A 20,812-nucleotide genomic window follows, 5' to 3' on the forward strand; every position below is an offset into this window, starting at 1 on the left:
TCGTCCCACTTGCTCCAGGTCAGAGATTGTGACGCCTGGGTAGTAGCGGCAGTAGTGGTGAATCCACTCGCTCCAGGTTGAGCTGTTAAACACCCGCCTGGGTAGTAGCCGCAGTAGTGGTTAATCCACTGGCTCTGGGTGGAGCGGGTAGTAGCAAGGGGGTTGTAGCTCAAACCTACTTGCTCCGCAATGGGTGTTTCTGTCCATGGTTAGCTACCAGGACGTGTCGGGTTGGCTATATAACCGACAGATGATATCATCAGCCATAGGGCAGGCATTCATCATTTGCATATGTTTGAATTGTTTGGGTTTGCCATTTGTTTTGGATTTCTACATCATATATGCCATGTTACCTGACTATATGCTACTTGCTCTACTTGTACCATATTTGTGTATTACTTGCCTGTATTGCTTGTGTTTGTACAACTGAGAGGCCCCTCATGCTGGTGTTGATGGGTGTTGAGGGTTGTTCTTGATGTGAAGAATTGATGATGCGATTGCATGATGATGATGATTATTGAATGAGATAACTGGAGCTCCCTGGGTAGACGCAGTGATGTGGTTTCACTAGCTCCAGGCGAGTGTATGATGTATTGATATAGAATTGCTGAGGCAGAATAACTGGTGATGGTTTTGCTTATAATTCGGAGTCTGATTCGTGGAAGAGTCAGCAAGTTGGGAAACATGTGAAACATGAATTAGATTTAGCACTCCCTTATGACAGTTGCCTATTCATGGATTAGCGAGAACCTAAGATGAATAATTGGTGAAGAAGCTTAGGATGCTTAGTGAGTTTTATTGCAGTGCATTGTATTTATTTGGCACTTTTACCGTACTGGGAACCCATGGGCCCGGGGTTCTCATTCCGTATATATCTCTTGCTTTTCAGATACAGGTCTAGGTGCTCAGAAGTGAGTTGTGGGTCGTCTGAGAAACGGCGAAGATCTTTATTTCCTCTACTTTGTGTTTTGATTAGAATCTCTCCACCTTTATTTTGGAAGGATTATATTATGTATTGAACTCTTTGAATTTGCCTATAGAGGCTCTCATGTTTCCTTCGGGAGAGATTAGGACATATTGTTGTCAACTATTTTCATACTGTACCCTAGCCGGCCTAAACTTCGCAGGTCGCGACTAGTGGCTATTTACTTGTATTATATATATATATATCTATCTGTTATCTATCTCTTAATCTCCTCTACGCCTTGTCCGTATATCGTTTTCGGCTTCACGGTTTATCTTTTGTTGTCGAAACGTGAGAGATACGTCTTCGCAATTTTATTTCTACTCTTTTCAGGCTTCTCGATTAATACTCCTTTCGAAATTACCTATATTTATTTATTAAAAAATCCTCCTGAGAGTCGTACCACCGTAATATCATTGACTTATGACTCGAGCATAAGGATTTGAATATTAGGGTGTTACAAAATTTCTCCTGAAAAAACTTCCACCTCACTAATGCTCCAAGAGCCAAAGACTAATTTCCTAATAATTTTCTCTGCTTTAATCCCTGAAATGTGAGTTTCAAGTAAGATACAACACTTAAAGTTATATTTAACTATGAGATCTTTAATAATGATGTGGAAGACTTTTGATGAGGTTCCTCTACAATTCCAAATAAAAATATTCACAATAACAAAGACAAAATAAAGAGAATCCTAAGAATAAAACTTCTCTACCCATAATCAAAGTAGTCAAGTTTTTATAATATTGGTAGACAAATTTGTCTGCATCTCTTCCCTACTTGAGAGTTTTTTTTTATGGGTAGAGTAGCTCTGGTCCTTCGTGCACTTGTCTTGGTTGTTTTTCTCTGGTTCTAGAGGTTTGTCTTTTAGAGATCTCATATCATGAGCTATAGGACACCTGCCATCATTTTAGCAATGATGAGTTTAGTTTGGTTGTATAAACTAGCATCCATTGGAATGTACATTCCATCATGCTGGTTATTTTTATATATTTCTTAGTTTAATGTGCTAAACTAACTTCAATATTATTTGTATTCTTCACATTCTTTCCCCAAATTCTCATTGGTTCTTTGATTAACAGCTAGCACGACATTGTTTTCTTGGAATTTTGACTTAGAACTTCCTTCTTTGATCTGAAATGGTGATTGTACTTTGGTAGTGTCTACCTCTTTTTCTTTGAAAATTTTAATGCTAACAAAATTTTTCTATTTCACTATTTGATTATTATTTGCATTACTATTTTTAATTTTCTAGAATCTTTCCTTAGATTTTCTCCCTTTTTTTTTCCTCTTGAAGTCTTGGCCTACTGAATATTAATTTTTGGATTGCGATTCTTCTTTATGTTGATACTATTTTCCTTTCTCATCATTTATGACATTTAAGACCTCAAATATGATGGAATAATTTCCTTTCTTTTCGGTCTGTTTTACCTTCCCTGATTTTTGCTTATTTTTTCGTTGTTGCCTCTTAATAACTATCCATGGTCCATATAGATTTTCTTCCTTTGATTCAGGGATATTATTCTGATTTTGCGTGTTGTGAAAGTTTTTGGTCACATTAAGCATATTCTACGGAATAGAATCATTATTAGCAGAATTAACGGCACCATGTGTGAATGCTGATCCAAATTCTTCGCCTTCTATTGATCCATATTCTTCGCCTTCTATTTCTTCTTTCTCTTTGTGTCTTTTATTTACTTTAGCTGTTGCTGGCTCCAACAATCAGAATCAGCTTCGTTCATAAAATTTTTATTACCAACACCTATAATCGCACCCTCTTTGATAAATTTTCATTATTTTTCTTTGGACAAACATTCACCTTATTTTGACCATATTTTCAGTAACTGAAATAAATTAGATGTAGTCTCTTGTATACTAACATGAATTCTTTTTTCAAGACTGAGAAGGTTGGAATCAATTGGTTTAAAAAAATAAAGAGAATTGAAGACAGAAAATTAGAGAAGATGAATGAGATAGTAATTATATACTCAAATCTCTGTTAAGAATTTTGTATTCTACAAAATATTATTGAATAAATCTCTCATAAATTAAACTAACATCCGCTTGACATGTAAAGCGATATATTAGGTTCAGATTAGTTCAAATTGAAAAATTATAAGAATGAGAAACTAATATTCAACCAATTATTATTATTATTATTATTATTATTATTATTATTATTATTATTATTATTATTATTATTATTATTTGCAACTTTCATACGCAACTTTCATAGTAAAATTATTCTTACATTAAATTACCTAAATTAAGAGAAGAAAACTGCATATTGAATTGAAAACAAACTCTCTAGCTACCATAGCTCATCATCAAGTATGATTCTAATTAAACTTTTGGCATTTTGTATTGAAGAGAGGGAAGACAAAAAAAAATGAGTCACCTTCAACAAGATCTGTCATATGCTTTCTTTAGGTCAATTTTGATAGCCATAAAACCTTTTTCAACCTTCTTATTCCTCACGGAGTTAATAACTTTTTGTGCTACAAGAATGTTGTTTTCACTTATCCTGTCAGTCACAAAATTAGATTGAGTGTTGGATATGGTACTAGGCATAAAATATTTTAAATGACCAACAATAATCTTAAAAATAATTTTGTAACAAACATTAGAAAGACTAATAGTCTTAAAATGACTAAAATTTTTAGGAGAGTGTATTTTTGGGATTATAGAAATAAGAGTTTGGTTAACCATATCAATGTTATTCGGGTCCTGAAACACCAAGATTGTTGGTAAAATTTAGCCGACAACCCATCATTCGTAGGAGCTTTCTAGCTTCCCATATTAAAGGTTGTTGTTTTCAATTTAGTCATAAACACGCACTTCTTTGCCAATTTTAATATAGTCATTCTCCTTTAGTCTAAAAAATATTTCTTAAACAAAAAATAGATATAATAACGTCATTTGTATAGAGATTTTTAAAGAAATCGACTCCCCAATCTTTCAGCATATCTATATTATCCACCCAAGCCCCATCTTCAGACTTGATTTCCATGACTTTGTTCCTCTCGTGTTTTCTACTGATTTTTTGATGAAAATATTTCATATTCCTATTCCCGAAGTTGATAATATTGCATTGGGACATCTGTTGCCAATGCATCTCTTTTTGGAGGTCTTTAAGAAAGAAATTTTGGCTTAAAGATAGCTCTGTATTGATCCCTTTTATTCTTTTCAGGATTTGCTTCTTCTTTTTAAAGATATTCCTGATGACCTCTTCATTTCACATTTTAATATTATTGATAAAGTTGACAATGTTCTATAAGAAGTTATTGTTTTTATCCCAACTATTTTTCACCAGGTTGTTAAATTCTTTGTGAAGGAACCAAGGAGCTAAAAATCTAAAAGGTCTTTTCACTTAGTTGTTAGTAGTAGCTCTAAAATCTAGCAAAATAGGAAGATGATCAATTTTAATTTAGGAAGATGTCTAATTCCAACATCTAAGAATCTATTTGCAAATTCAAAATTACTTAAAAAACAATCAAGTCTCCTTTTACTATTTTTTCGTAGCACTGTCAGGTAAAAGGAAGACCTAAAAAGTCTAAATCTTTTAATTTATAGCAATTTAAACAATTAACAAACTTTTGAGTATCTTGAGAGAGATTATGAGAATCCCCCAAATTATTAAGAGAAAGGATAGAGTTAAAATCGCCTCTCAAGCACCAAGACCCAATGATGTTGAGATAAATCTCTTCAATGTTGTTCCATAACAAATTTCTATATATTTCCCACTTGGGGGAGGCTATAAATCGCTGTAAAAATTTCAAGGGATTTGACTTTTTCACTTTATTGCCATATGAATAAACTATTTATACATAACGAGGGTCCCGATATTCCATGAATCTTTTATCCATAGACACCAAATTTCTCCTAAAAAACCTTCTGCCTCACAAATACTTCAAGAGTCAAAGCCTAATTTTCTAATAACATTCTCCACTTTAATCCCTAAAATGTGAGTTTCAAGTAAGATACAAAACTTAAAGTTATATTTAACTCTGAGATCTTTAATAATAGTGTGAAAGACTTTTGACGAGGCCCTTCTACAATTTCAAATAAAAATATTCATAATAGCAAACATAAAATAAAGAGAATCCTAAGGATAAAAATTCTCTATCCATAATCGAAGCAGTCAAGATTCCATAATATTAGTAGACAAATCTATCTGCATCTCTTTCTTACTTGAGGGTTCTTCTTTTTGGGTAGAGCAGCTCTCGTCTTTCGTGCACTCGTCTTGATTGTTTTTCTCTAGTTCTAGAAGTTTGTCTTGTAGAGACCTCATATAATGAGTCATAGGACCCCTTCCCATCATTTTAGCAATGATGAGTTTAGTTTGGTTATCTAAACTGCCATCCATTAGAATGTACATCCCATCATGCTGGTTGTTTTTGTATATTTCTTGGTTTAATTTGCTAAACTAACTTCAATATTCTTTGTATTCTTCACATTTTTTTTCCTGATACTCATTGGTTTTTTAATTAGCAGCTGGCATGACATTTTTTTCTTGGAATTTTGACTTAAAACTTCCTTCTTTGATCTGAAATAGTGATTGTACTTTGGTAATGTCAACTTCTTTCTCTTTGAAAATTTTAATGCTAGTAAAATTTTTCGGTTTCACATTTTGATTGTTATTTGCATTATTATTTTTAATTTGTTAGAATATTTTTTTAGATTTCCTTCTTTTTTGCTCTTGAAGTCTTGACCTGTTGAATATTAACTTTGGACTGTGATTCCTCTTTAGGCTGAGACTGTTTTCCTTCCTCATCATTTATGACATTTAAAATCTCAAATATGATGGAATAATTTTCTTTCTTTTCAGTCTGTTTTACCTCTCCTGATTTTCTTCCTTTGATTCAGGGATATTATTCTGATTTTACGTCTTGTGAAAGCTGCTGATGCCATTAAGCATATTCTATGGAATAGAATTATCATTAATAGAATTAATGGCACCATGTGTGAATGCTGATCTAGATTCTTTATCTTCTATTGATCCAAATTCCTCGCATTCTATTTATTCTTTCTTTTTTTGGCCTTCATTTACGTCAGTTGTTATTGGCTTCATTCATAGGATTCTAATTACCAATACCTATAATCGCATCCTCTTTATATAAGTTTTCATGATTTTTCTTTAGGCAAACATTCACCTTATTATAATCATATTTTCAGCAATTGAAACAAATTAGATATAACCCCCTCATATACTAACATGAATTCTTTTTTCAAGACTGAGAAGGTTGAACCAATTGATTTAAAAAGATAAAGATAATTGAAGACAGAAAATTAGAAAAGATGAATGAGATAATAATAATTATATACTGGTAAGAATTTTATATTTTACAAAAAATTATTGAATAAATCTCTCATAAATTAAACTAACATCCACTTGACATGTAAAGCGATATATTAGGATCAGATTAATTCAAATTGAAAAATTATAAGAATGAAAAACTATTATTCAACCGCTTATTATTATTATTATTATTATTATTATTATTATTATTATTATTATTATTATTATTATTATTATTATTATTATTATACTCTCATATGCAACTTTCATACACAATTTTTCATAGTAAAATTATTCTTATATTAAATTACCTAAATTAAGAGAAGAAAACTGCATATTGAATTGAAAATAAACTCTCTAGTTATCATAGCTCATCATCAGATATGATTCTAATTAAACTTTTGTCATTTTATATTGAAGAGAGGGAAGACAAAAAAAAAAGTGAGCCACTTTCAACAAACTCTATCATATGCTTTTTCTAGGTCAATTTTGATAGCTATAAAACCTTTTTCAACCTTCTTATTCCTCATGGAGTTAATAAACTTTTGTGCTATAAGAATGTTATTTGCACTTATCCTGTAAGTCACAAAATTAGATTGAGTGTTGGATATGGTACTAGGCATAAAATATTTTAAATGATCAGCAATAATTTGAGTAATGATTTTGTAACAAACATTCCAAAGACTAATAGACCTAAAATGACTAAAATTTTTAGGAGAGTGTATTTTCTAAATAAGAGTTTGGTTAACCGTATCAATGCTATTCGGGTCCTAAAACACCAAAATTGTTGGTAAAATTTAGCCGACAACCCAGCATTCGTAGGAGCTTTCCAGCTTCCCATATTAAAGGCTGTTGTTTACAATTTAGTCATAAACACTAGGGGTGTTCAAAACCAATCCGGACCAAACTAAACCGACGAACCGAACCGAAAAAATTGAAAACCGAATTAACTGAAAACCGAAAAAACCGAAAAAAAACTTGTTTTGCTGTTTTTTGTGCGGTTCGGTTCAGTTTTCGGTTTTGACTTTGAAAACCCTAACCGAACCGAACCGAACCGATTAGGAAAAAACCCTAAACATTACTAACCCACCCCCAGACCCCCACCCCCAAACGAAACTACGTGAGTGTGAGCGTCTGACCCTAACCCCCAAATCCCCAATCCCTAACCTACCTCAGTGCTCATCGCCCTCTCTTCTACAAAACTCCACACCTGCGCACCCAGCCACACCTGCGAAGCCTTCGGCCCGTCGCACATTAGGCCAACACGAAGCCTTCCTCTTCGCGAAGACGCCGACAGAGCAGAGATCCCATCACGCCGCCACCCTAACCCATCAGTTCAGCCCAGCACAGAGACGCCACCACCCTAACCCCTCAGTTCAGCCCAGCACGGCAGCACCTCCCAGTCTCCCACTCAGCCTTCCTCCCAAGTCAATATGGAGCCCGAGCCACCGATTCAGGTAATGTTTACCATTTGCTGTTTACTGGTAATTCTGTTCATTAGTGTTGATTTGTTGCTACTTGGCGCTTGCTGTTGATTTGTTTATTTCTTGCTAAGTTTTGTTGATTTATAGCCTTTTTTTTCCACGTTAATACTTACAGACAAATGCATTGTTGATTTGTTGCTACTTGCTATTGCTGGCTCAGTGGCTTGCTGTTTAATGGTTCATTTTATTGTTGTTTAATGGTTCAATATATTGAAAATGTCCTGCTTGCTGCCTTGCTGGTTGCTGTTTAGTGGTTTATTTTATTGTTGTTTAATGGTTCAATATATTGGAAATGTCCTGCTTGGCTGCTTACTGCGTTGCTGTTTAATGGTTCATTTTATTGTTGTTTAATGGTTCATTATATTGGAAAATGGAAATGTCCTGCTTGCTTCCTTGCTGGTTGCTGTTTACTGATGCATTGTTGGTATTGCTGGTTATTGTTCAGTTTATTCAATTTAGGGTTATTGTTGGTATTGCTGTTTACCATCTATTCAGTTTATTGTTGGTAATTTGGTCTTGCTGATTTATTGTTCAGTTTAGGGTTATCAGTTTATTGTTCAGGTTTTGTTCAGTTTATTCTTGATAAATTGTCGTTTGCTAATTATTGATTTATTGTTCATTTTATTGAGATCAGTTTATTGTTCAGTTTATGTTCAGTTTATTCTTGTTAATTTGTTATTGTTGGTTATTGACTCATGATAACAAAAAGGGAACTCTGAGGCATGTCTTTTGAGTAAAATTATAACAGAAATGAAGGCTTCTTAGTGTATCATAACTCATAATTCAATTGGCCCTTTTTATATAAGCATCTTCTCATCATGAAACTATTGCACAACAAAATAGTGAAGAAGAGTTTGATTTATATTCTTTGTAGTTGAAAATGAAGAGTTTAGGATTAAAAGGTATGTCTATTGAAAGAAAATAAAAATTTATGCCCCAACTACATATTTTGTACTTGAATTGCTCCAACATAATTCTCACCTTCCTACTTTTGTTGCAAGAATAGCTTTTTGGGCTGTCTTGACCACTTTCCTCTTGCTCTTTGCTTAGCCATATCCTCCACTTCCATAATTGTTTCATTTTTCTTCTTCCATAATGTGAACAAATGTATACATTATTGCTTATTTTCTTCATGGTATGAACATAGATAAAATTGCAGAAATATACTCTGGGGATATAAAGTTCCAGTCACATAGTGATGTCTTGCGGTGCTTAATTAATTATCATAATTTTATCGAACGTATTCCTCATTATTTCATTGCATGATGCATATATACTACTATCACCATGGTTTCATTTCATGTAGCTGTTTCCTAAGATTAATTTTATTGGCACTGGTACTTTTGAATTTTGGTCATTCTGGTATATGTATATTATAATGTCACTGGAGTTATAGATATTGGACTTGTACCCTCACTCTCATATAGAGCACCAATGCCAATTCAACTTTAGAGTAGAGAATAGATGCATAACTATTATTATTATTATTATTATTATTATTATTATTATTATTGTTGTTGTTGTTGTTGTTGTTGTTGTTGTTGTTGTTGTTGTTGTTGTTGTTGTTGTTGTTGTTGTTGTTGTTGTTGTCGTTGTTCTTATTATGTAACTATTTTTTTTATTTCAGGTTGGTTTGTATTAAGAAGTTTAGCTGTTTTGTTAGAGAAGACACCATAACTTTGCTATCTTTTAATGACATTTTTTTTAATTTTCAGTTGTGTTGACTGTTGAACTATTAAACTTCTTTAATTGTCGTATTTGAATTTCTTTTGTCGTTAAATTTTATTAGATCTAGACTTTGTTAGCTATTGTGTATTTGTGTTTGTCGATTTCAATGTTATGACTTTGTGAAATAGTATGGTAGTATTTTTTTTCTGAATTGATTGAAAAAATCAAACAAACCGAACCAAATCAAACCGATTTTAATTGGTTTGGTTTGGTTCGGATGGCCTTGATAAAAAACCGAACCAAACCGAACCGCAGTTTAATTAGACGATCGGATCGGATGACTTTTTCCTCAAAAACCAAACCAAACCGCACCGCGAACACCCCTAATAAACACGCACTTCTTTTCCAATTTTAATATAGTCATTCTCCCTTAGTCTAGAAAATATTTCTTAAACAAAAAAAAAAATAGATATAATAACGTCATTAGTATAGAGATTTTTAAAGAAACCAACTCCTTAATCTTTAAGCATATCTATATCATCCACCCAAGCCCTATCTTTAGACTTGACTTCCATGACTCTATTCCTCGTGTTTTCTATTGATTTTTTGATGAAAATATTTCGTATTCCTATTCCCGAAGTTGATGATATTACATTGGGACATCTGTTGCCAATGCATCTCTTCTTGGATAGCAATAAACTCATGATCTTTCCAAAGCTCTTTTTGAAGGTCTTCAAGAAAGAAATTTTGGCTTAAAGATAGCTCTGTATTGATCCCTTCTAATCTTTTCAGGATCTGCTTCTTCTTTTTAAAGATATTTCTGATGATCTCTTTATTTCACATTTTAATATTATTGATAAAGTTGACAATGTTCTGTAGGAAGTTATTGTTTTTATCCCAATTATTTTTCACCAAGTTGTTAAATTATTTATGAAGGAACCAAGGGGCTAAAAATCTAAAAGGTCTTTCCACTTAGTTGCTAGTAGTAGCTCTAAAATCTAGCAAAATAGGAAAGTGATTAGATTTTAATTTAGGAAGATGTCTAATTCCAACATCTAAGAATCTATTTTCAAACTCAAAATTACTTAAAAAATAATCAAGTCTCCTTTTACTATTTTTTCATAGCATTGTCAGGTAAAAGGAAGACCTGAAAAGTCTAAATCTTTTAATTCATAACAATTTAAACAATTAACAAACTTATGAGTATCTTGAGAGAGATTATGAGAATCCCCCAAATTATTAAGAGAAATGATAGAGTTAAAATCGCCTCTCAAGCACCAAGAGCCATTGATGTTGAGATAAATCTCTTCAATATTGTTCCATAACAAATTTCTATTTTTCACTTGGGGGATACCATAAATCGCTGTAAAATTTCAAGGGATTTGACTTTTTCACTGTATTGCCATATGAATAAACTATTTATACATAACGAGGGTCCTGATATTCCATGAATCTTTTATCCATAGACACCAAATTTCTCCTGAAAAACCTTCTGCCTCACTAATACTTCAAGAGTCAAAGCCTAATTTTCTAATAATATTCTCCTCTTTAATCCCTAAAATGTGAGTTTCAAGTAAGATACAAAACTTAAAGTTATATTTAACTCTGAGATCTTTAATAATAGTGTGAAAGACTTTTGACGAGACCCCTCTACAATTTCAAATGAAAATATTGATAATAGCAAAGATAAAATAAAGAGAATCCTATGGATAAAAATTCTCTATCCATAATCGAAGTAGTTAAGCTTCCATAATATTGGTAGACAAATCTATCTGCATCTCTTTCCTACTTGAGGGTTCTTCTTTATGGGTAGAACAGCTCTCGTCTTTCGTGCACTCGTCTTTGTCATTTTTCTCTGGTTTTGGAAGTTTGTCTTTTAGAGACCTCATCATATAATGAGCCATAGGACTCCTTCCCATCATTTTAGCAAGGATGAGTTTAGTTTGGTTATCTAAACTACCATCCATTAGAATGTACATCCCATCATGCTGATTGTTTTTGTATATTTCTTGGTTTAATCTACTAAACTAACTCCAATATTCTTTGTATTCTTCACATTCTTTTTCTGATACTCATTGGTTTTCTTATTAGCAGCTAGCATGACATTTTTTTTCTTGGAATTTTGACTTAAAACTTCCTTTCTTGATCTGAAATGGTGATTGTACTTTGGTAATGTCAACTTCTTTCCCTTTGAAAATTTTAATGCTAGTAAAATTTTTCGGTTTCACTTTTTGATTGTTATTTGCATTATTATTTTTAATTTGTTAGAATATTTCTTTAAATTTTCTTCTATTTTGCTCTTGAAGTCTTGACCTATTGAATATTAATTTTGGACTGCGATTCCTCTTTAGGTTGAGACTATTTTCCTTCCTCATCATTTATGAAATTTAAAACCTCAAATATGATGGAATAATTTTCTTTCTTTTCAGTCTGTTTTACCTCCCGTGATTTTCTTCCTTTGATTTAGGGATATTATTCTGATTTTGTATCTTGTGAAAGCTGTTGGTTCCATTAAGTATATTCTATGGAATAGAATTATCATTAATAGAATTAATGGCACCATGTGTAAATACTGATCTAGATTCTTTGTCTTCTATTGACCCAAATTCTTCGCATTCTATTTATTCTTTCTCTTTTTGGCTTTCATTTACGTCAGTTGTTGTTGGCTCCGATCATCAGAATGAGCTCCATTCATAGGATTCTAATTACCAACACGGCAACACCTATAATTGCATCATCTTTATATAAGTTTTCATGATTTTTCTTTGGGCAAACATTCACCTTATTATAATAATATTTTTAACAATTGAAACAAATTAAATATAATAACCCCTTCGTATACTAACATGAATTTTTTTTAAGATTGAAAAGGTTGGAACCAATTAATTTAAAAAGATAAAGATAATTGAAGACAGAAAATTAGAAAAGATGAATGAGATAATAATTTTATCCTTAAATCTCTAGTAAGAATTTTATATTCTATAAAAGATTATTGAATTAAATTTCTCATAAATTAAACTAACATTCACTTGACATATAAAACTATATATTAGGTTTAGATTAGTTCAAATTGAAAAACTATATATAAAAATGAGAAACTATTATTCAACCACTTATTATTATTATTATTATTATTATTATTATTATTATTATAGAATATACTATACATTTTTTTCTCTGATACTCATTGATTCTTTAATTAGTAGCTTGCACGACATTTTTTTCTTGAGATTTTGACTTAGAACTTCTTTTCTTAATCTGAAATGGTGGGTAGTGAGTGTTAATCTCTTTTTCTTTGAAAATTTTAATACTAGCAAAATATTTCTGTTTCACTATTTGATTGTTATTTGCATTATTTTTTTTAATTTGTTAAAATCTTTTGTGATGAAAATGATAAATCACAAGGGTTGGAGGGTTTCTTATGTAAGACCCAGAACTTTTGAAAAGTCTTATTATGATCAAGTCTCAAATCCTACAGTTATTTATAGTCTTAATTTCAGAGATTATTTTATTAAAGATAATTAAGGCAAGCTTTGATTTATTGGATTTGAGATAAGCTATGATTATTATCCAATTTTATAATTATTGGATTATTTTCTATATTTAAAGTATAAGGTTGATAGTTATGAAACAATAAGGATTTTATATGATTTGGATTAGATAAGTAATATTTTAAATATTATTACTGCTATTTTGGAAAATGAAGAAATTAAGTATATTATTTCTAATTTTTAGATTTGGACATTTTATTGAAAATAATTTGTGAAATTGATGAGCAAGTAGTATTTTCTATATACCTCTAGTGTTGGATTTAATTTGGGTTTCAATTATTATATTATTCCCAATTTTATTCGAAACTACCAAATTACCCCTAACCCTAATTTTCAAAATAAGGAAACCCTAACCCAGTAACCCGTTAACCGACCCGGTTCCCTTTTTGCCCACACTTAGCTCCCTAGCCCTCAGCAGCCGAAACCCTTCCCCCCAAAGCAACAGCACACAAAGTTTCCTTTGACTCCCTGAAAGAAAGAAACGAAGAAAGGGAGGAGGGAAACAAGAGATCAGAGAAGTGGAGAGAGGAAGAGGAAGGACGGCGCCGGCGGGCATCACTGCCGCCGCGCCGTCGTGTCGCCGTCGAAGGAGAGGAAGCCATGGACCGAAGTCATGGGTGGAAGAGAGAGCGCGAGACAGAGCCGCAACTGCTGGGTTGCCGTCCAGCCTCACCCCACCTTCCAGCCTTCATCACCACCGCGTGCACGCCGTGCCGCCGCCTCTGTTCGTCACACCATCACTCCTAGCCGCGCCGTCGCCAAGGAATCATCGTTGTCGAGGGATCCCAGAGGAGAGAAACTGCGCGACATTGAGGGAGGAAAGCGCGGGTCAGTGACGCGAGGAGCACGACCCGTTGCGCCGCCGTGTGCTAACGCCGTCGTCCTCACCGTGCCGCCATCACCTTTGCCACCGAGACAGTCTCCGTCATTTATGGTAGAGCAGAGAGGGAGAGCTCGGGAGCAGAGCAGATGCGAGAGATCTGGGGCTGAGCTGGGAGTCCAGCCACCGCACCCGACCGTGCTTGCGTCGCCGGCGCCGCCTCCGTTGGAACCGCCGTGCTGCGCGAAGCTAACGCTTCCTCCGTCGGAAAAAGCCGCCATTAGAACCCTTACTGATTCGGTGAGCCTTTCCCCTGTTTCTGGTTCTGTCACAGCCTTTCTTGGAGGAGAAGTCAGTCGTGCCGCCATGCCTGGCAGCCGGAAAACGCCATTTACCGTCACCGAAATACACTGCCGGTAAGGTCTTGTTAATGGATTCTGTTTCCTTTGAACTTCAAGAATACCATAGTCACGTCTTGTTGCTGCAGTGGTCATCTGAGTCACGTGGAGGGAGGAAGGGCCGCTGGGTGTCGCCGTACCTTGCCTCCGCCGCCGAAAACAGCCGTTGAGTCCTCAGTATCGGGTCGTGTATCCATGCTTGCCTTTCGTGCTCGGTGTTCGCAGCTGCCTTTGTCATTTCAGTAAGTATGTTTCGGAAAACCTCGCGTTAGTATTTCGTTGTGTTTGGTTAATGAATGTGAATTTTAGTAACGTGGGGTCGAGTCCTGATTATTATATGTTGCGAATAGTGTTGCGATGGTTATTGTGAAAGTGGCTGGGAGCTGAGGTTTTGGTTGCCGTCGGTTCGGGTTGAGGCGGAAAGGACCCTGTGAGGCATTTGGGTTATGGATTTGCATTTCGAGGTAGGGGCGCTTTCCAAAAACTATAGTTTATTATTGGAATTATTACATATGGGTATTGATGTGAGATATTGTGTATTTGGTGATTGTATCTGCCTTATGTATCAATTGATTGACTCGAATGACTATGGATGTTGATTTGGCTGAATTGTTGTGTGGCTTGTGAAACGTAATGTTTGAAGTTGATTCTTTAAATATTTGAAATGAGTTTAATCCATTGAGGATTGGTTTGGATTGAGTCAATTATTTTGATGATGTAAAAGATAGAATGCTCTTGAAATTCAGCCTGGGTTGCTTTAATTGCTCTAGTTTTGATAAATGATTTATTGCTGAACCGATTCTTTAAAGCTTTATAAATGAGTTAAATCGGTTGATATTGAGTTGATTTTTGAAATGGTTTCCTTGGGGTATGCCATTGAGGCGACTGTTGGATTTAGCTTGCTTTTGAATTGATTTCTGGTTTTGAGCTGTTGAAAAGGAATGAGAAACGGTTTAGTTGGGACCCGAACCAGGTGGCAAAAGTCCAAGTTTTAGGGGAGGTGCTGCCGAAATTTCTATAAAATCCGAGTCTTTATTGAAATGTTGTTTGGAAAATGATGAGTTAAAGACTTCTACTATTTTATTTGAATTATCAAGAAAAGGATGATTCATAATTTTGAAATGAATTATTAAAGAGGAAATTGTGATTTAGTCTTTCTTCTTAAGAAAGGCATTGTATCTCTTTCAGGAGAAAGTTATTTAGATGAAACTTGTGTTTTAAAGCTATTTGAATGTGAAAAGGGTTTATGCCTTTGAATTTGACTTAGGGGTTTCAATTAAAGAGTTTTAATGATTTTGAAAAGACCTGACTATCTATTGACAAGTTTCATTTTGAAATGTTTTGAGAAAGGTTTTAAGTACTCCTTGAATTTTGAATTCTTGCAAGACTAAAACAAACCTTGAACAGTTGAAATGTTCTAGAATTTATCATGGGGGTTGAAGTTGGTTTTGCTTAAGTAAAGGAAACGGCTTTGAAAGAAGTAAATGATTACGTGACTCGGTTTGGCTTAGATCCTATTTTATTACTCAAATCGGAAAGCCAAGGTTTTAATGATTTAAAATGAATTTGGCGAGATGAGTTATGCTATTCTCCCCTAAGGACTTGAGACTTTGCCAAGGAACTTTTGTTACAAAAATCCCATTGTTGGATGGGTGGTTTTGAATGTTTCAAAAGGAATCTTTAACTTTCCATGGTTTCGAAAGTTTTGGAAAGAGAATGCCGAGAGTGGCTTTGTTTTAAAAAGGGAACTCACTTTGAGTAAATTTGGCTTATGAGCCTGAGATGATTTGAGAAATGAGATCTTTAAAGCCAAGGCTGAAAAGAGTTGAAACTTGATTTCAAAGTGAATGAATTGAGAAAAGTGATTTATGGCTTAAATGCCGATGTATGAATTTGATGATGTTGAATGGTGGAGGTGCCATTTTGTTATGAGTCGGAATGGCTGTGTATAATATTGATTTATGGCGGATTGCCGAATGAGTTATGGGCCGTATGGCTGATTATGAATTATGAATTTAAGCCGGATGGCTGAGATGGATGTTGATCCATGGTTGGGACTGGATGAATATATGCTTGAGATACCTGGGTAGTAGCAAGGGTTGTGGTTCGTCCCACTTGCTCCAGGTCAGAGACTGTGATGCCTGGGTAGTAGCGGTAGTAGTGGTGATTCCACTCGCTCCAGGTTGAGCTTTTAAACATGCGCCTGGGTAGTAGCCGCAGTAGTGGTTATTCCACTGGCTCTGGGTTGAGCGGGTAGTAGCAATGGGGTTGTAGCTCAAACCTACTTGCTCTGCGAAGGGTGTTTCTGTCCATGGTTAGCTACCAGGACGTGTCGAGTTGGCTATATAACCGACAGATGATATCATCAGCCACTAGGGACAGGCATGCATCATATGCATTTGTGTGACATTGGTTGGGTGTGCATATTATACTTGGTTTGCCTATGTGATTAATTGCTAACTGTTCTACTTGTAATAACCGTTTGTTCGTGCTTGAACTTCCTATCTGTGTTTGCATCTGGGACTCTGTTGGATTGTGGTGATTGGTTGTTGGTTGGATTGTTTGGGCCTAGGGCCGTGGTTGGAAAGAGATGAACTGATGGTTGATTTCGGTTTTGTGTTTCTGATTTGGAATAAAATTATGAAAGGCTATTTTGGTTCCGCATAGATAAACCGTTTTGAAAGGCTCTTGAGTTTTGAGAATTGAATGGTTCTTCTTTCCGAAAATATTTCCGACTTTACTTTCATTGTAAACCGTTGTTTTTGAAAAGAGGCATAAGATGGTTATGAATCACTGGTGCGGTTATCTTCACGTATCCTATTACAGTAATTCCCAAAAACCCTCTACTGAGAACCCTTTCGAGGATGATGTTCTCACCCCCCTACATTTTTCCCCTTTCAGGATATGGGCGCAGAAGTTACGAAGAGTTTATCTAGTTGTTGTTGAGATGCTCTGTATTGCTTTAGATTATTATTCTTGTACCCTCGCCTTTATCTTGATATAATCTGTAAGAGGGATAGGGATTGTATTGGATTATGTTTGTAATATTATTTATATATATATTTGTATATATATGGATGTACTCTTTATGAGTTGTTGTAAGTTGTATGGTATTTATGGAAGTATGTTATCGAACAAGAGTATTTTTGGGAGCGGTGTTGCGGTTTAAAGTTTCAAACAGGCTCATATTTTAGTAGTAAATAGTATAAGTGTCGTCGTAATATCCGAGCTATCAGAGTTGCGCAACTGGAAGCGTGAGCTTTGGTAGTTAGGGTGTTACATCTTACCTTAACCCACTGAAGTTTGTGATGAAGATCACCCATGGCTCATACTAGAGCACTTCTAAACAACCAAAATCACAAGATTTCCTCAAAACCCAAATTAAATTCGAATTTAAAGAGAAAAATGAAAACTGGGCAGAGGACAGTGGAATACTTACCACAAAACTTATATAGAATTGTAGAGGATGAGAAGAGCGACGCGGGGCCGCAAATGGCTCGTCAATCGGAGTTCTGGAGAGAAAGTTATGGTGATTTGAAGTTTGGAAAGCTAGGTTTTCTTTCTCTCTTCTCTCTATCCGCCCCCTCTCTCATTCTCTAGGGTAAATGAGTTGAAATGCTCATAACTAATGTTTATATATGTTGGGTCTTGGGCCCAATTCACTTGTTTTAGTCCGTTGGCCTAACTTTGGGCCAAAACCTTTAATATTAGAGTTTTAAATCGTATTTTAAATATTTCTAGCTTCCCAAATTATAATTTCTCATTTCCTAACCTTATTCACTTATAATTAATTTATTCAGCTGTAGTACCGGATAGATCTCAGCCGGTATTGCCGGTCAAATTTCTAGTGCGCATTTTTATTCAGAAAACTATGTTTTCCGACTCAGAAAAATTCACTGAGTCCACATATCATATTTAAATTATCAAATTTTGATTGCTAAATTTTCTAACCATATTCGCTCCTATTTAATTTATTATTTAATTAATTACGGTTTGACCGAATTTTACAAGGATAAGGTGGCACTGAAAGAGATCTCTATCTATTTCCCTTATTTTTTAATAAAAAAAATTATTGAAATGATTTTCGAAAGAGATCTTGTTGGTAATAATAATTTGAGTTGATGTTTAATTATTTATTTATCTTTTGATTGGATGATTTATTTTTTATTATGAATGATGGAGAAAAAAATAGGTAGTGGTAGTTGAAAAGTTTGAGTGATGATAGTAAAAATAGAAGATGAGGATATGATAAATTTTTTAAGATTTTGTGTGTTTTATGTATTTGTTTTGCCAAACATAAAATATGTATACATATCTTTTGTATTTATGTTTTCTTAATTTATGTCTCAATGTCTATGTTTCCATATATATATACTAATCAAACAGAATCTATGGGTAGTATATGCAAATTTAAAATAAACATGATAGAAAGTTAGAAACAGCCTACCATAATAGTATTTGATTGATCATGATGGAATTTATAATAGGATAAATCGAAAATGAGTAGCTATTTAGGTATTACCGAGATAAATTTTGAGAGAAATAAATAGTATAAATCAAAGATTATATAATTATAATAAGAAAATAGTAAAATTGTGGTGAATTTTTTGTTTATTAGGAATTTTATTTATTTATTTATTTTGCTTAAAGTAAAGAGAATTTGGAATTATGTTCTTAATTAGTCGTATTATTTCTTCCATGACTAATTTTCATATAAACAACATTAAACACTTAGTCAACAATGTAATATTTTTCATTTGTGACATTTTCTGATCTCTCTTTTTTTTTTTGTAGGTGTTAGCTTTACAAGCCGAACTCTCATTCTTACAAAATCATCTTGCTACAATGGAGATACGCCAACCGCCACCAATTCCTCCAACGCAAGGAGTGCCGACATCAACTGTTTTCTCAGTTGCGGACTTACCAACGGTTGTGGGCGTTGCCCCCGCCACCTTATCAATGCCGACCACCTTTGATCTATCTTCCCACTTTGATCCAGCAACGGCCCAAGCATCTTGGGCTGTGTATCAACGGGCCATGATGGACCCACGCCAATACATGGCTGTTGCCAGCCCAATAGGCCCAACTGCTGGTGGTGGTGTTGATCTCCAAACAGTTGCACGTGAGCTCATCAATAGGCATGTGCCTCTGCAAGCACCACCTCAGGCTTTTGGTTCCAATGCTGCATCGATGTCAGCTCCATCGCTTAGTTCTTCTAAGTGATCAAAAACATATTTACATCTTTGAACTTTAAGCAACTGATCTTTAATTTTCGTCTCGTTAATCATAGATAGTTATGGAGGAATGTTTGAGTTTTCTTAGGTGGATGTTTCGTTGAGAAAATAAAGTCATAGTTACTGTATCGATAGTATATCATTATCCTTAGCCTTTCCTCCTTTAGTTTTTTCTGTAAAAATGCTGGGCAGTGAACTTATTAGTTATTAATACAGATGTGAAATATTTTTAAGGGGTAAAATTTTAATTTTTCTTTAAGTGAAAACTAAAATAAAAATGCTTTGAAATGTTTTAAGTGAAGATATAAATTTAATATTAACAAATATTATATTATTAATTTACTCAAAAAATAATTTGTTTATCTTATACAAACGATTACCAACTTTTTTTCCGATGCTAATATTTAAATTTGCATTACCATGTGAATACAACTTTAGATACAAAATATGGCCCCCCAAAATCAACATAGAAGAAATCGTTATTCCATTTATTCATACATAATAAGCAAAAGAAATAAACCTGTTTTTATGACAAATTCAACACACAGAGCAAAAGTATTTAATAAACATAAACGGATAAAACACTTAGAAAGAGAGTGAAGGGAGGAAAAAGAGGAAAGAAAATAAGAAGAAAAATTATTTTTTTTAATATTTGATTTAAGATAAAAATTATAAAAGAAAAGGCAAATAATATAAAATAGATTGTGAGAATAACTGTATTTTAATCTCCTTTTATGTTAGATGAAAAAGTGATAGAAAATTTGTTATATATATAATTTTGTTTTAATATTATTTTTTTAATATATTTTATAATATAAAAATAAAATTATCTTTTATAATATGTTTTTATTAACTAAATATATCGAAAAATAAAAATTTACTTAATTTTTTCTCTTTATTTCTTTTTTATTTATTTATTTTCTTCCAACCAAATAAAACTTAAGTCTAAAAAGTATTATAATATTAACATGTGTGACTACAACGAAAATAAAAAGAAAACACTAATAATTCGATCTTGAGAACCTTGGTTGAAACACAGAGCCAGAATTTTCAACAAGTGTGTTCGAAATAAATACAAAATATATTAATAATTTGATCTAGTACAATTTTATTTTATAAGAATAAATACTGCTTGATTCCTAGAATTTGGAATAAAAATAAAAATTGTTTCTAACTTTTTTTTTTCGTTCAAAATAGTCTTTAACGATATGTTTAATATTAAACTATGTTTTTAAACACAATAATTTTTAAATGATAGAAATACCTCTTTGTTTTATTTTAATTGCATCACATCAACGACCACACCACTACGTACTTCCCTCTCCATGGTCACCACCACCAATAATATCATATTTCAAAATTTTCAAATTCAACAACAACAACAAATAACTTCT

General features: G+C 33.6%; 2 protein-coding genes across 4 annotated transcripts; both read left to right on the forward strand.

Annotated features, from left to right (window-relative positions):
* The first annotated feature begins 7,378 nt into the window (after window positions 1-7,378).
* Window positions 7,379-19,660, forward strand: LOC107639135 (LOB domain-containing protein 18-like). Its single transcript, XM_088485861.1, has 2 exons — window positions 7,379-7,720; window positions 18,979-19,660. Exons 1-2 carry the CDS (start codon window positions 7,697-7,699, stop codon window positions 19,405-19,407), a joined length of 453 nt encoding a protein of 150 aa, XP_088341987.1. The 5' UTR covers window positions 7,379-7,696; the 3' UTR covers window positions 19,408-19,660.
* LOC107639134 (uncharacterized) lies at window positions 12,593-17,336 on the forward strand. Of its 3 annotated transcripts, none has more exons than XR_015881388.1 (4): window positions 12,593-14,202; window positions 14,274-14,426; window positions 14,535-14,648; window positions 17,086-17,336. XR_015881388.1 is itself a non-coding variant. In XM_088485860.1 (3 exons), exons 1-3 carry the CDS (start codon window positions 13,580-13,582, stop codon window positions 14,569-14,571), a joined length of 813 nt encoding a protein of 270 aa, XP_088341986.1. In that variant the 5' UTR covers window positions 12,593-13,579; the 3' UTR covers window positions 14,572-17,073. The 3 variants fall into 3 exon arrangements, 1 of the variants encoding a protein (XP_088341986.1); XR_015881389.1 differs by having other exon boundaries at window positions 12,594-14,202; window positions 14,274-14,430; XM_088485860.1 differs by lacking the exon at window positions 17,086-17,336 and having other exon boundaries at window positions 14,535-17,073.
* Window positions 19,661-20,812: the final 1,152 nt, after the last annotated feature.

Source organism: Arachis ipaensis, chromosome B4 (genome assembly GCF_059453495.1).
Source record: "Arachis ipaensis isolate K30076 ecotype BB chromosome B4, ASM5945349v1, whole genome shotgun sequence".
NCBI lineage: Eukaryota > Viridiplantae > Streptophyta > Magnoliopsida > Fabales > Fabaceae > Arachis > Arachis ipaensis.